This window comes from Salmo salar, chromosome 20 (genome assembly GCF_965601325.2).
Source record: "Salmo salar chromosome 20, fSalSal1, whole genome shotgun sequence".
NCBI lineage: Eukaryota > Metazoa > Chordata > Actinopteri > Salmoniformes > Salmonidae > Salmo > Salmo salar.
The window spans coordinates 71,946,328-71,959,838 of NC_138310.1; the positions used below are offsets into that span (position 1 = coordinate 71,946,328).

The following is a 13,511-nucleotide window of genomic DNA, read 5'->3' on the forward strand; positions in this document are numbered from 1 at the left end:
ACAACAACACAGAGTTACACATGGAGTAAAACAAACATACAGTCAATAATACAGTAGAAAAATAAGTCTATATACAATGTGAGCAAATGAGGTGAGATAAGGGAGGTAAAGGCAAAAAAAGGCCATGGTGGCAAAGTAAATACAATATAGCAAGTAAAACACTGGAATGATAGATTTGTAGTGGAAGAAAGTGCAAAGTAGAAATACAAATAATGGGGTGCAAAGGAGCAAAATAAATAAATAAATAAATAAATACAGTAGGGGAAGGGGTAGTTGTTTGGGCTAAATTATAGATGGGCTATGTACAGGTGCAGTGATCTGTGAGCTGCTCTGACAGAGGGAGATATGTGTTTACAGTTTCAGAGATTTTTGTAGTTCGTTCCAGTCATTGGCAGCAGAGAACTGGAAGGAGAGACGGCCAAAGGAGGAATTGGCTTTGGGGGTGATCAGAGAGATATACCTGCTGGAGCGCGTGCTACAGGTGGGTGCTGCTATGGTGACCAGTGAGCGGAGATAAGGGGGGACTTTACCTAGCAGGGTCTTGTAGATGACCTGGAGCCAGTGGGTTTGGTGACGAGTATGAAGCGAAGGCCAGCCAACGAGAGCGTACAGGTCGCAGTGGTGGGTAGTATATGGGTCTTTGGTGACAAAACGGATGGCACTGTGATAGACTGCATCCAGTTTATGGAGTAGGGTATTGGAGGCTATTTTGTAAATGACATCGCCAAAGTCGAGGATCGGTAGGATGGTCAGATTTACGAGGGTATGTTTGGCAGCATGAGTGAAGGATGCTTTGTTGCGAAATAGGAAGCCAATTCTAGATTTAACTTTGGATTGGAGATGTTTGATGTGAGTCTAATCAGCATGCTTCCTGAGGCTCCGCAACTGCATCACACCCTCCATATGGAGCCTCCGTCCACATTTTCGGATCAACCATAAATTGGCTCAGAATATCAGAATTGGGCTCCATGTCGAAACGCAGCCATAATCGGCCACCTTCAGGGTTAGAATAGTGCAGAAGTTGTCATATGCTGAGGCAGTGAAGAAAGCAGAGGAAGATGGGTCAAGGGGGAGGGATCTTGAGAGGAGTGGTGTGAGTAGTAGATCTGTACCAGTACAGAGGAATAGTGATATATGTTTCAGTAAGATTGTATTTTTAACATTTATAGCAATGGTTATCAACAGTAGGGATGGAACGTAAGTCGCAGAAAATTGAGGTTGTGGTGGCATTTGTAGAGAGGTACTTGAGTGTGCGAAACTTGACATCAGAAGAGTTACAGGGTGTGATAAGTGGTGATGTCCCATCCTTTCAGTTTGTTGCCATGAGGTAGGACTAAATAGATATAAATAGTGGAGTAGGGTGGTGTTATTTTTTGTGAGTGTGGTGTTAGATGGTAGGGTATTTATTTATTTATTTCAAGCAAAGTATAAGGGAGTTGTACTCCAGTGTAGTAGGTGGCGGTAATGAAGATCGGCCACCTTTTGGGCATGGTGGAACGCATCCAATCAAATGATTTAGAGCGCAGTTTAAATTACAGGAAGTGACGTTTGACAACGAAATAACGCTTTCACTCGTTGGCATGGATTTTGGCTAATAAACAACACTTTGGAGGGGGATTTTATAACGCATTTGAACGTTAGCTACATCAAATTAGCACAGTGTTTTGTTTATTTGTTTAGCTAATCCATCAATATTTAAACAATTTAGATTGCGAAAACGGGAATATTTTTCCTACTCTGAAGTCTCTGGTGCTAGCTAGCTAGTTTAGCACAACTGGCTGGCCTTTGTTTCTCATGGGTGTTTTTCAGCCAGTGCCGTTGACCAGCTAACTAATATTTTCGCCTTTCAACATCCCTAAATTTTATAAAGATGAAGAGAAAAGTGTCTCGATTACGGTTAAGTCCAAATGAAGAAGCTCAACTCATTCGAGAGGAACACGAGCGGAGAAGGAAGCTGCGAATACAACAGGTATGTAGTAGCTAACACCTAACACTCGCTCTCAGTGACGATGCATATATCCTGTCAATGCATACACTACCAAATGCTGCTGATCATTAGCTACCACTCTCTCACAGGTGCGGGAACAGGAGCGGTATATCGCTCTTCAAATCCGCACAGAGGTACAACAGCGAAGGGAGCGCGAGCTGCAAAACCTGGCAGAGGAGTTGAAGGAGGAGTGGGAGCAACAGCAGAGTGAGAAACTGGAGACCCTGCAAAAGTTATACCAGGACAATCTCCGAGTTTTGGGAGAGGGACATAGAAGTGCCAAAGAAAATGTAAACACTCAACTCTCAACCTATGTCTTAGCAATGTGTGATACATTACAGGCTGCCAGTGTAAATTTACTGGGTTTTGTAAGAATTTTTAAGCGACTTGGGTCATGCCCCAGATCACAAAATACCTGTATCTTTACTTCACTATACAACTGGTTGATCAATGCACACTTCTTGTTTCCCCAGGAGCCTGACTGGAAGGCAATTGCACAGAAAAATGAGGAGAACCATGTTCGGGCAGATGAGCGCTATCGAGTAGCCCTCAAAGAGCTCAAATCACAGAGACAGAAAGATCAGGAGGAACAAAATCGGTGAGGCTATCAACTGGATTTTATTTGGACAAACAAACATGGGATTGTTACATTGTTTGATATTAAATCTGGTATGTTTTCCTTCTCCCTCAAGTTTTATCGAGGCTAGGAAGAAGTCCATACAGGTGGAGAAGGAGAGGGCAGCAAAAGTGGCCAACTTCCCATCCCTTCCACCCAACCCAATTGAGGTACAACTTAATGTTTAGGAATTGGGCATATTGGGACCTATGGTCATACCAGTAAAAAGTTGTATTCCGAGCGTGTAGGTTTGCGATGGAAAGTTCTTAATCAAAGGCACTGTAACAATGGAATATAGAGCTCTCCTTCCAAACCCACATACCACTCTTAAAGCACACATTTAATTAACAATATTCTATTGTAGTATGAGCAAACAGCAGTCTCAGTAGATCTTATCAAAACAATTCCAGCAAATATATTCTCAAATTCTGTGCATTTCCTTTTACTGTTAACAGAATATTGAGTCAAGGAAGCTGCATGCAGTGAAGAAATCAGACGTGGATGCCTTCTCTGTGACTCACTATCATATGCCAGAGACCGCAGTGGACAGGGAAGTCGACACGGCACAGGTAATCTCTTTAAAAGCTCAAAAATGGCCCAGTGTGATATATTGTCCTCTTTCTATTGTAACCGGTGTGTTTTGTTCCCCCAGCCAAACGCACAGGAGGTGGCATTGGAGGAGATGCAGCGCCTGCAGGAGTTAGGACAGGAGGAGCAGAAGGAGAGACGGGAGCAGCTGGAGAAGGCTCGTCTCAGGGGTAACCACGCGCTGAGAAGGGAACAGCTCACACAGGTACATACTGCTACACAACCACAGTCACCTTGTTCAAGACGATTCAAGTGATAACATGAAAGAAAAGTTAATGTTCAACTTTCTGCGTAATGAGGCTAAACCTGTCCTGAGATGTTAAAATGAATTCCTGAAATACTTTGAATGCATATTGTATGCGTCAAGGCCAAAACAACAGCAATGCCTATGTTTGTTTTGGCTGTATCAGGACCGAGAGCGCCTCTTGGTGGAGCTTGAACACATGCATCAGACAGACCTTTTGAGGCGCAGGCAGGTGATGGCTCAGATGCCTGCCCAGATCTTCCAGCCGCTCCACAAGAGACAGGAGATGAGGGAGGACTGGCAGAGGGATATGGAGTTCGCCTTCGAGGACATGTACACTGGAGAGAGGAGTAAGGAGGGGGTGATCCAAATCATAATACATTTTTCATTGTTCTCTCTGCAGCAATGTTTTTCTACTCTGGCCCCGATGACAACATTTGTAGCTATTGCCATGGTGCATAGATAAGTTTTACTTAATTGAAATGGAGACATTGACTCTATCCCAGACAGAGTAGTGTGGACACACATATTATTATGGGACCTAATTAATAATTACCATTAGTACGTTGGAGTGGAGTTTCTCTTTCGTCTAATTAAACCTGTACTGATCTCTTGCCTGCAGGAGTGAAAGGTGACCTGGTGCTGCAGCTGGTCCCAGAGCCTCTCCCAGCTGTGTCCACTGGCAGCCAGGATGAAGACCTAGACCTGACCCAGGAGGCCACCCCTGACCTTACACCCTTGGCTGGGGCAGAGGAACAACAGGATGAAGGTGAAGAGATGGAGAAATTTCTGCTGTTGGACTCCGGCTTTGATTAATGTTTGATTTGCTGACTATCAGAGTATGACCATAGTGTTGTCAAGAAAGGTTATGTGGAAACTAATAAATGGAGTTAGATTGTGTGCACGAAATAAACTATTTTTTTGTCTGTCATTGTAGAACCATCCAGGCCTCTAGGTGGCGCTCCCAGACAGGCCTTGAAGAAACTATTGACCCGCATCAGGTCACAGAGAGACCAGTGGAGCTACCGGAGGCTGGTTGATCCCCCAGGTGACTGCCGAACTACTCCGACAGCAGAGTGCGACACGTCCGCAGGCGTTACGACCATTGAGACAGGTTCTCTGGCCAGCGAGGAGAGGGGCCGACCTTTGACCACTATTCCCAGACTCCCTGACCCCTCTCAGTCAGCCCAAGGTTAGTGAGCCCTTGGTAGATCTTCTTGATTTGCTGCTACAAGGTTGAAGGTTCAAGAGAAGCATTTTTTTATGTAATGTTTTTTTTAATGATCCATTTCATGTATTTTATCTGACAACAGAAGAGTCCATAGTGGCTGGTACCCTGCTCCATCCTGATAAACAAGCCATCAAGATCCACACATTTGAAACCGAGAGGAAGAGGAGGGTGTGTGTCTTTGTATCTATGTATTCATGCATGTCCATAACATGTCTGCATAATATATCTGTCTTGAGTGGGAGGGGGGTGTAAAAGAAAGTAAATGTATTAACCTTCCTGGGAAAGTCTTTAAAGCTGAAAGCTCATAGTTTGCCATGTGGTTGCCTTTGTTGTCCAGGAAGAGGAGCTGGAGAGGCAAAAGCAGGAGCAGATAGCCCTGCTACAGGAGTTAGAGGAGAAGAAGAGCAGGCTGGAGCTGCTGCTGCAGGAGGCCCAGCAAGAGAGAGAGCAGCTGCAGACAGCCATGAACCAGGACACAGCTGCTGCATCTGGAACACAGAAAATACCAGCCCAGGACGTCACCTCTGTCAGCCCTGCTGCTCCAACTCCCGAGGTGGGTGGGATTGTGTGTGAATAGATGTGGTGGGATTGTGTGTGAATAGATGTGGTGGGATTGTGTGTGAATAGATGTGGTGGGATTGTGTGTGAATAGATGTGGTGGGATTGTGTGTGGTGGGATTGTGGTGTGTGTGTGTGTGGTGTATTTATCTGAGCCATGATGTAAATCAATAATACCCTGAATTATATTTTAAAATATATTTCATGATGGTTTCTACACTTGAACTGAGCTCTCTCTCTCTCTCTCTCTCTGTCGTGTGCGTGTGTGTGTGTGTGTGTGTGTGTGTGTGTGTGTGTGTGTGTGTGTGCGTGTGTGTGTGTGTGTGTGTGTGTGTGTGTGTGTGTGTGTGTGTGTGTGTGTGTGTGTGTGTGTGTGTGTGTGTGTGTGTGTGTGTGTGTGTATTTATCTGAGCCATGATGTAAATCAATAATACCCTGAATTATATTTTAAAATATATTTCATGATGGTTTCTACACTTGAACTGAGCTCTCTTTCTGTGTGTGTGTGTGTGTGAGAGCCATGATGTAAACCAATATTACCCTGAACTGAAGTATATTTTCAATATATTTCATGATGGTTTCTACACTTGAACTGAGCTCTGTGTGTGAGCGTGAGCCATGATGTAAATCAATATTACCCTGGACTGAAGTATATCTTCAATATATTTCATGAAGGATTCTACACTTGAACTGAGCTCCATGTGTTTGACTGTGTGTTTCCACATATGCGACACTGACTTGTTCTGTGTTTGTCCCTGTGCAGTCTACTATAACCTCAGCTGCTGAGGATGACCACTCCAGGAGAATCAGAGAGTATCAGCAGCGTCTCTTAGACCAGAACAGGTGTGTTTCTCACAATGGCTGATTCATATGATGAAATTAAAACATTTAAAACAGCTGCCTATTGCTGATTTGTGTATCTCATGTGGCAGGTAGCCTAGCGGTTAAGAGCGTTGGGCCAGTAACTGAAAGGTCACTGGTTCAAATCCCTGAGCCAACTAGGTGAAAAATCTCTGCCCTTGAGTGAGGCACTAAATGCTAATTTGCTATGGCTGACCCTATCTGTCGTATTTGACAATAAAAAATCTATATATTTAAACACCTATCTTGTCTTATGTCTTCTTTTATGGTTGTTTTTGGTCATTTAATTCAAAACATTATTTTCAATGTATCAATCTCTTAGGCTTCATAAGCAGTCCGTGGAGGAGGCTCGCCGACGTCTGGAAGAGTACCAACGCACGCTAAGAAACCGCTACTCTGGTGTAACTACGGCAACATGTCTGCCTCCTGGTACCACAGCCCGTCTTCTACCACACTTTAAAGGAGGAATCAATCCCCCAGCAGTGCCCCTAGAACTCCCCTCTGGTTCTGTCCTGCTCCCCTGTCTCCCTGTATCACTTAGTCCCCACTCTAGAGCTCACACCCCTTTGGACCTCCCCACACAGGAGCCCTCCATCTTGGCTCAAACTCTCTTCCTCCCTGGCACTGCAGTTGGCTCGCATATTAACTCCAGAACCTCACCAGTGCAGCTAGAACCCACCTCTGAAAGCCTAAGGGACCAAAGAGCAGGTGTTTGGCTGGCGGACAATGTGTTTAGTAGGGTCACAGAGGACGTCCCTGAGAAGCTACCTCCACCCTCTACCTCGTTAGACCCCCAGGCCTACAGACCACATCCTGTTTCCCTCCACCCTACTCCACACATCCCACTCCCATCAAGAACTGACCCCATCCCACCCATCAGCCCAACCCTTTCAGAAGAGTCAGCTACTCTCCCTGGGGAGGCCCCGGTAAATCCTGGGTCTCTCCTGCGGGCCCCGGCCAAGTTTGGGGAGGAGGTGGAGAGGCAGAGGCAGGAGCTACGAGAGGCCCAGTGGCGGGTGGAGGCCCAGAGGGAGGTGCTCTTCATGCAGCAGAGGGAACTGGAGGAGCAACAGAGGGAGCAGAGGAGGAGACAGAGGGAGGTGTTACAGGCACTGCTCACTGCTGATGACACACAGGTAAAGGAAACGAACGACACCTTAAGGGTTTTACCTGCTGTTACTAAGGCAGGGCTGCTATTGGTTTAAAGTGATTCAAAAAGTAAGAGTAACACTGACATGTAGAACTAATAGTTAGCCCAAACATGTACATTATGTCAATGAAATTGCATGGATATACTTTGCCTACTGACTATAAAGTAGCTTACCAGCTGTGTCTGTCTCTGTATCGATCTCTGTGTGGCTCCACCAGCCTGGTCCAGAGACCGCTGATGGTTTGGGGTCAGAGGTCCTGGGGTCAGAGCGTCTCCATCTGATGGCAGCTCTGCTTCGGGCCATCGAGGAGTCCAATGGGCAAACCTCAACATCGGTAGAATCCAGTCAGAGCCAAGACGACACACTTGACGTCCAGAGTTCACACTCAGACAGACCCGCCCCTCACCCACTCCCCCACCCCCGGGCAGCCAAACCCCCGGTGGCCCGCGCCAGGCTGGCCATCATGGAGATGACAGAGCAGCATGAGCTCAGTGCCATCCAGGAAGTGGAGACGCCAGCCAATGCCAGCCTGATCACAGGTCAGCCAGCCACACCCACAGGGGGCACCATACACCACACGGCAGGGGTCAACTCTAGTAACCACTTGTATACATCCTTCATAAACAAGCGTGTATCTCTAACCAGCTTCTGTGTATTGTGCAGAAGAGAGTGTGGCAGTATCTATTGAAAGGGCAATCCCAGAAGAACAGGACCACTCGGCCAACTCTGAGAGAGGTCACTCCAGTACCTCTGTGTCCAGTGCATGGGAACACACAGCTGGGACTGGGAGTGAGACATTAACCGGGTCTGGTAGACCCAGCAAGCTGTCCTGGAGAGAGAGACTACGGCTGGAGGCTGGTGCCTTTCCTGGACCGGGTAAGGAAAAGGGGAATAGGGAGATATCTTATGCCAGGGTGGTTACCACAGGAGTATACAATAAGGATCCTTTCACTTTTATAAGATTTAGACTGATGGTCATGGAGTCCTCTGACATTTTCAGTCACTCTAATCCAACTGTCCTATGTCCTAGATCCCATTTCAGCACTCCCAGAACGGTCTTATCACTCCTGTGAGTTTGGGAGAGGTGTCCTTGGTAAATCTCCTACAGAGGTAAGGGTTTTTACTGGTTCTATTTCCCCCTCCGAGGTCCACCATATTGTGGATGAATGATAAGTTGCCAAATCTGAGGGTTTGTGGTCTGTCCTACAATACCATGAAATTGCTCGAGAAGCAGTTTTTAGTTTTTGTGTGTGTCCTGTGTTCATGACTGTCTGGCTTTCTGTTTCCTTTCTGAGCATGATGTCAATCAATATTACCCTGAATTGAAGTATATTTGAAATATATTTTGTGATGGTTTCTACACTTGAACTGAGTTCTGTGTGTGTGTGTGTGTTTTCTTTCTGAGCCATGATGTAAATCAATTGTTCCTGAAGTATATGTGAAAACATATTTCATGAAGGTTTCTACACTTGAACTGAGCTCGTGTGTGTGTGTGTGTGTGTGTGTGTGTGTGTGTGTGTGTGTGTGTGTGTGTGTGTGGTGTGTGTGTGTGTGTGTGTGTGTGTGTGTGTGTGTGTGTGTGTGTGTGTGTGTGTGTGTGTGTGTGTTTTCTGAGCCATGATGTAAATCAATTATTCCTGAAGTATATGTGAAAACAACATATTTCATGACGGTTTCTACACTTGAACTGAGCTCTTTCCACAGTGTTATTTATATACAGTCGCTACGTTATTATACCCTTCCTGTCTAACCCTGGTGTCTTCCCGTGTATTGTGTCCCTGTCATCTGTGTTGTCCAGTTGGAGAGCCTGTCCTTCCAGTCAGCCCGTAGACCCTCAGAACCTGACTACCTGTCCTCCACCACCATCTCTTCTGGAAGCTATGTCACCACTGACCCTGAACACACCTCCACTGACCCTGAACACACCTCCACTGACCCTGAACACACCTCCACTGACCCTGAACACACCTCCACTGACCCTGAACACACCTCCACCCAAATAGGTGTGTGTGACTTGTCTGTAGGCCTGATCAATTGAGTATATACCAAGTCGGTCATGTCAGAAATGAGTTACATTTCAAATATATCTTATCCTCTTTTCTCTTTTTTTCCCCATAAGACTCTTCCCTGCTCTTGGCTGGGTTTGGAATGGGAGGAGGAGGAAAAAATAAAACGTCATCGGTCAATGGCTCCTCTTCATGCAGACACAGTTCCTGTAGGGGCGTATCTGGTACTGGGTCTCCCAATTTAGACTCACTCATACACAGCAGCAGTATCCAGCGCATCATAGACAAATACACCAGGGAGCTCAACTTTTCTCTTAGTACTGCTGGGAACCAGATGGGTACACACACAATTTGAATCTTTCTTTTTGATGATAGTATCCTATAGTAGTGAATTTCCAAACAGCAGCCTCTTACAATTCCCCTTTTCTTCCTCCTCCCATCCAGGTCCATCTGCAGTGATAGAGGGGTCCGTGTGTGAGGAGCCAAGCTCCTCTGTGTCACAGCAGAAGCGGCAGCAGAAGCCCTGGTCTAAGCTACTGCAGGAGAATGAGGGACCGGACAGGTCACCTGTTTGGGGGGCCGACCCACACACTCTCCCCTCGGACAGAGAGTCAGGAGCTCAGAGGCACGACCAGGTGGGTCCATCAACACCCTCGTACTCCATTCAATGGCATTATGGGTTCAGAGTAAATATTCCGATTTTTAGTATCAACATTAACTAATTCAAGGCATCTCTTTTTTTTCTTTTCTTTAAGGAATGGGACAACACTGTCAACCGGATCATGGATCGCCTCTCAGACAAGTCCTCTTCATTGGTTCTGGACCAGGGGCGGGACTCCACTATCAGCCCAATGACTGGCCAGCCCTCGGATAAGTCATCCTCGCCGGGCCAAGGGTGGGACTCTACTTTGAGCCGAATGATTGGCCAGCTCTCAGGTCAATCAACCTCACTGGACCAAGGGTGGGATTCGACTTTGAGCAGAATGATTGGCAGGCTCTCCAATCAGTCAACCTCTGTCAGCCAGCGACTGGACCAGTCATCCCAGTGGCTAGATGAAGTCCAGGATGAGAGCCGGGTGATGAGGCCTCTGGTTGGAGAGCTGGATGAGTCTGCTGCCCAATGGAGTGGGAGCTCAGGTAACCGAGTCAATGAATATGGATTAAATATCACTGTGTGTTGGCTTGTGTTATTGCATGTCTTATTTCAGTGTGTAAGAGCACATTTCTTGCTAATGCTATACTGAAACATGATTTAAAAATTTAAAAAAATAACATTAGAAGCTGGTGGTTCTAACTCCCTAGGCTGGGTGGATCTGAGGGACTCGGGCCAGACAGGAGCGTCTTCTGATCCAGAGGGAGCCCCTGAGTCCCAGTTACTGAGCAGCTCCTCTCTCCCTGGACGGGAGCCTCCGCCACATCCACGCTACCAGAGCCTGCAGCACTCTGGGGCCAGCTCCCAGGAAGCAGACAGGACTGGGGGTGAGTCTATTAGAGACGTTTTCTAATGATGAATCGGAATTCCCTGATATTATTTTTGACCTCATCCTCCATTTCCTGCGGCATTCACATTGACCCACCCGCTAACTAGTATTCCCCAATCCCTCATTTGTTGTGATGATATGGCTGAGGTACTAGGTTCTAACTGTTCATATTTTTAACTCTGTTCTGTCTCTCAGTGGATCCAGCCTCCGACTCCTTCCACCCCCTCCTGGCTGAGGTCACGCACAACGAGACAGCCGAACCCTCCATGACCTTTCACCTTCCAGAAGAGGAAGTGGAGGGGCTATGTTCCCACGACGAAGATGATGACCATGAAGCACCTGCAGGGGACCTTGAGCTCTCTGCATGCTCAGAGGAGTTTGAGGATGACACAGACCCCTCCGTCACCTCTGAACCCTCTCCTGAGGGCCTGAGAGGAGGGGAGGAACCACCTCAGCCCTCGCCCGCCCTGCACGACTCCTTGTACCAGCTGACCACGTCACAGTGCCTCCCCCATGACTCTGCCCTGCAGGTATTCCCTGGAGCGGAGGTGGTTGGTCTAGCAGCCTGTGAAGATGTCTCCACTTTGGACATGCCACTTGAAGGAGGGGACACTGATATGGAGAGTACACCAGCACCTCAGAGACTTGACCAAAGAGGTGCTATTAAAATTGAGGACCTGGGTGCAGGAAAGCCAGATGACCAGCTATGTTCAAGGTCAAAGATCAGCCCTCCCATCTGGGAGAGAATAATGGTATGTATTTCATGACATTTTCTTCACTATTAAAATGTTTTCCTGACTTTGGGTCCAGTGAAGGGGTTGTCTTAATGGATGTCACTCGAGAGGCGGGCTTTGAGAAGGAGTCTTCTGTGCTGCTATTGGTTGATCTGTGTGATGTCTTTCTCCTCTTCTCTATTAGGAGGTGGGCAGTGTGAAGGGGATAATGGATGAGTCCATGCTGACCCTGGTGAGCCTGACGGACACCACACTACAGGGCCAGGAACTCACTGAGGAAGAGGAAGAGATGGAGGTATCAGACCAAGAAGACGCTGAGAAACAATACATTGTGGAAAAGTTGATTTCCCAATGACCAGAGGAGTCTGTGAAGACTGAGTAACTGAATCTCGTCTGTAACCTCCTCCGCTGCATGCATTGTTTTGGGTAGTCTCTGAACTTGGTGTGATGTTTTCTAGGAATCAAAGTCGACGATGTTGCCAGAGGAGGACGCCAGCCTACAGGAGGAAGAGACAACCCACTCTCGTGCAGGTGAGAACCAGAAGACCTGAAACTTCTCTGGCTCCTACTCTTCTCTCTTTCCTTTCTCTGAATCCTTTCATGGTCTTTACAAGGTATTTAAGTGCATACATGAATCCTTGCTTATACTTGTTTTTTTCTATTTCTATGGCAAGTGATGCTACTGGAGTTCCAGTCGTGTCCCAGCGTAAATCTACAGGAGGCCTTCCAGCAGAAACGCAGAGCCCTGATCCAGAGGTCTGCCCGCAGGGTGGAGGAGATTCAGGCCAAGAGGGATGAAGCCAGGGCCAACACAATCACCAGGGCCCAGTCTGACATCAGTGAGCGTAGGGCCAACACAACCACAAGGGCCCAGTCTGACATCAGTGAGCGTAGGGCCAACACAACCACCAGGACCCAGTCTGACCCAACCACTGATCAGTCAACCACTTCTAAACCCAGGAGGGAGGGGAGGAGTGCAGAGTCAACCCATGCAGGAGGGTATGCCAAACAGCCAAAGCCCCAAACTCCCTTGCAGTCTCCCATGCTAGGTAACAATTGAATAGACTAAAATAATTCTAATATTGTGTTAACAACCAACCAACACATGGAAACTCTTGGGGAAGGAATGTGGGGTTAGTAATGGGTCAAAGACTTGGTCTTATGTGTTGTAGAGTGTTACTGAACCGAGTCCTCTCTTTGTCCTCAGTGAGTGAAGCCAAGCTGAAGAAGGTTGGGGAGGTGAGGATCAGCACTCCTGACATAAGGAAACAGGATGTGGCTGAGATGCGCAAGAGAACAGAGAGGTAACAGGTTATTTCTGTTTTCTACTCGAACAAGACCCAACCACACATCACATTAACATGATCTGATATCCGACACATGTTTCTCTCATGACCTCCCTCTCGGTTGTCTCTGCAGGTTGTACAGCCGACTAGATGAGGTGAAGCTTCAGAAGGAGGTCAGGAGCAGACAGGAGGCATATGCCAAAAACAGGGAGAAGGCCAAAGACTTTCATAAGGTAACATTTAAAATACCCCAATGTTTAAATTAATGAAATATGATATTAGTAGAGCATGGCGCCAGGGTTGTGGGTTCGATTCTCACGGGGGACCTGTACGAATTTTTTTTTTTTTAAATGTATGAACTCATTACTGTAAGTCGCTCTGGATAAGAGCGTCTGCTAAATGACTAAAATGTACATGTAAAATGATATTGAAATTTAAAATTGGTTGATGTACATCAACATTAGTCCGTTTGAATTTATATTAATTCTGTTTTCTCTCTTTACAGAAAACCTTACAGAAGCTACGGGCCAAGCAGTCTTCGCAATGATATTGAAGATCGATTGCTGTTGTCATGTGTGTTTGCATGTATTTTGTACTTGCGTGTGTGTTTGCACATATTTTGTACTTGCGTGTATACATTGTATTTTTTTGCAATTTGTAATCACTAATTTAAAAGATAATATTTGTAATAAAGTGTATATACATAAATTAGTGTTCAGTCTATTCATCACTACTTATTACTGTGTTCACACAACAAAAACAACCAGT

The 13,511-nt window shown here is 46.5% G+C and overlaps 1 protein-coding gene across 2 annotated transcripts; it reads left to right on the forward strand.

Moving 5' to 3' along the window:
* Positions 1-1,527: 1,527 nt before the first annotated feature.
* cep295 (centrosomal protein 295) lies at positions 1,528-13,455 on the forward strand. Of its 2 annotated transcripts, none has more exons than XM_014163243.3 (28): positions 1,528-1,969; positions 2,077-2,277; positions 2,461-2,585; positions 2,680-2,773; positions 3,059-3,172; positions 3,256-3,396; positions 3,602-3,785; positions 4,058-4,204; positions 4,373-4,627; positions 4,749-4,834; positions 5,004-5,219; positions 5,988-6,067; positions 6,408-7,221; positions 7,454-7,775; positions 7,900-8,112; positions 8,267-8,346; positions 9,035-9,239; positions 9,356-9,580; positions 9,687-9,877; positions 9,998-10,379; positions 10,545-10,721; positions 10,919-11,475; positions 11,642-11,752; positions 11,916-11,988; positions 12,132-12,506; positions 12,665-12,761; positions 12,877-12,976; positions 13,249-13,455. In XM_014163243.3, the coding sequence occupies exons 1-28, from the start codon at positions 1,871-1,873 to the stop codon at positions 13,288-13,290; spliced, it is 5,706 nt and encodes a 1,901-aa protein (XP_014018718.1). In that variant the 5' UTR covers positions 1,528-1,870; the 3' UTR covers positions 13,291-13,455. The 2 variants fall into 2 exon arrangements, with proteins under 2 accessions (XP_014018718.1, XP_014018719.1); XM_014163244.3 differs by having other exon boundaries at positions 9,356-9,466.
* Positions 13,456-13,511: the final 56 nt, after the last annotated feature.

Coding starts and splice junctions, on each gene's coding strand:
- cep295 (XM_014163243.3), top strand. CDS start 1,871: ATGAAGAGAAAAGTGTCTCGATTACGGTTAAGTCCAAATGAAGAAGCT. Junction 7,222..7,453: donor TCACTGCTGATGACACACAG/GTAAAGGAAACG, acceptor TGGCTCCACCAG/CCTGGTCCAGAGACCGCTGA. Junction 11,989..12,131: donor GACAACCCACTCTCGTGCAG/GTGAGAACCAGA, acceptor TTCTATGGCAAG/TGATGCTACTGGAGTTCCAG.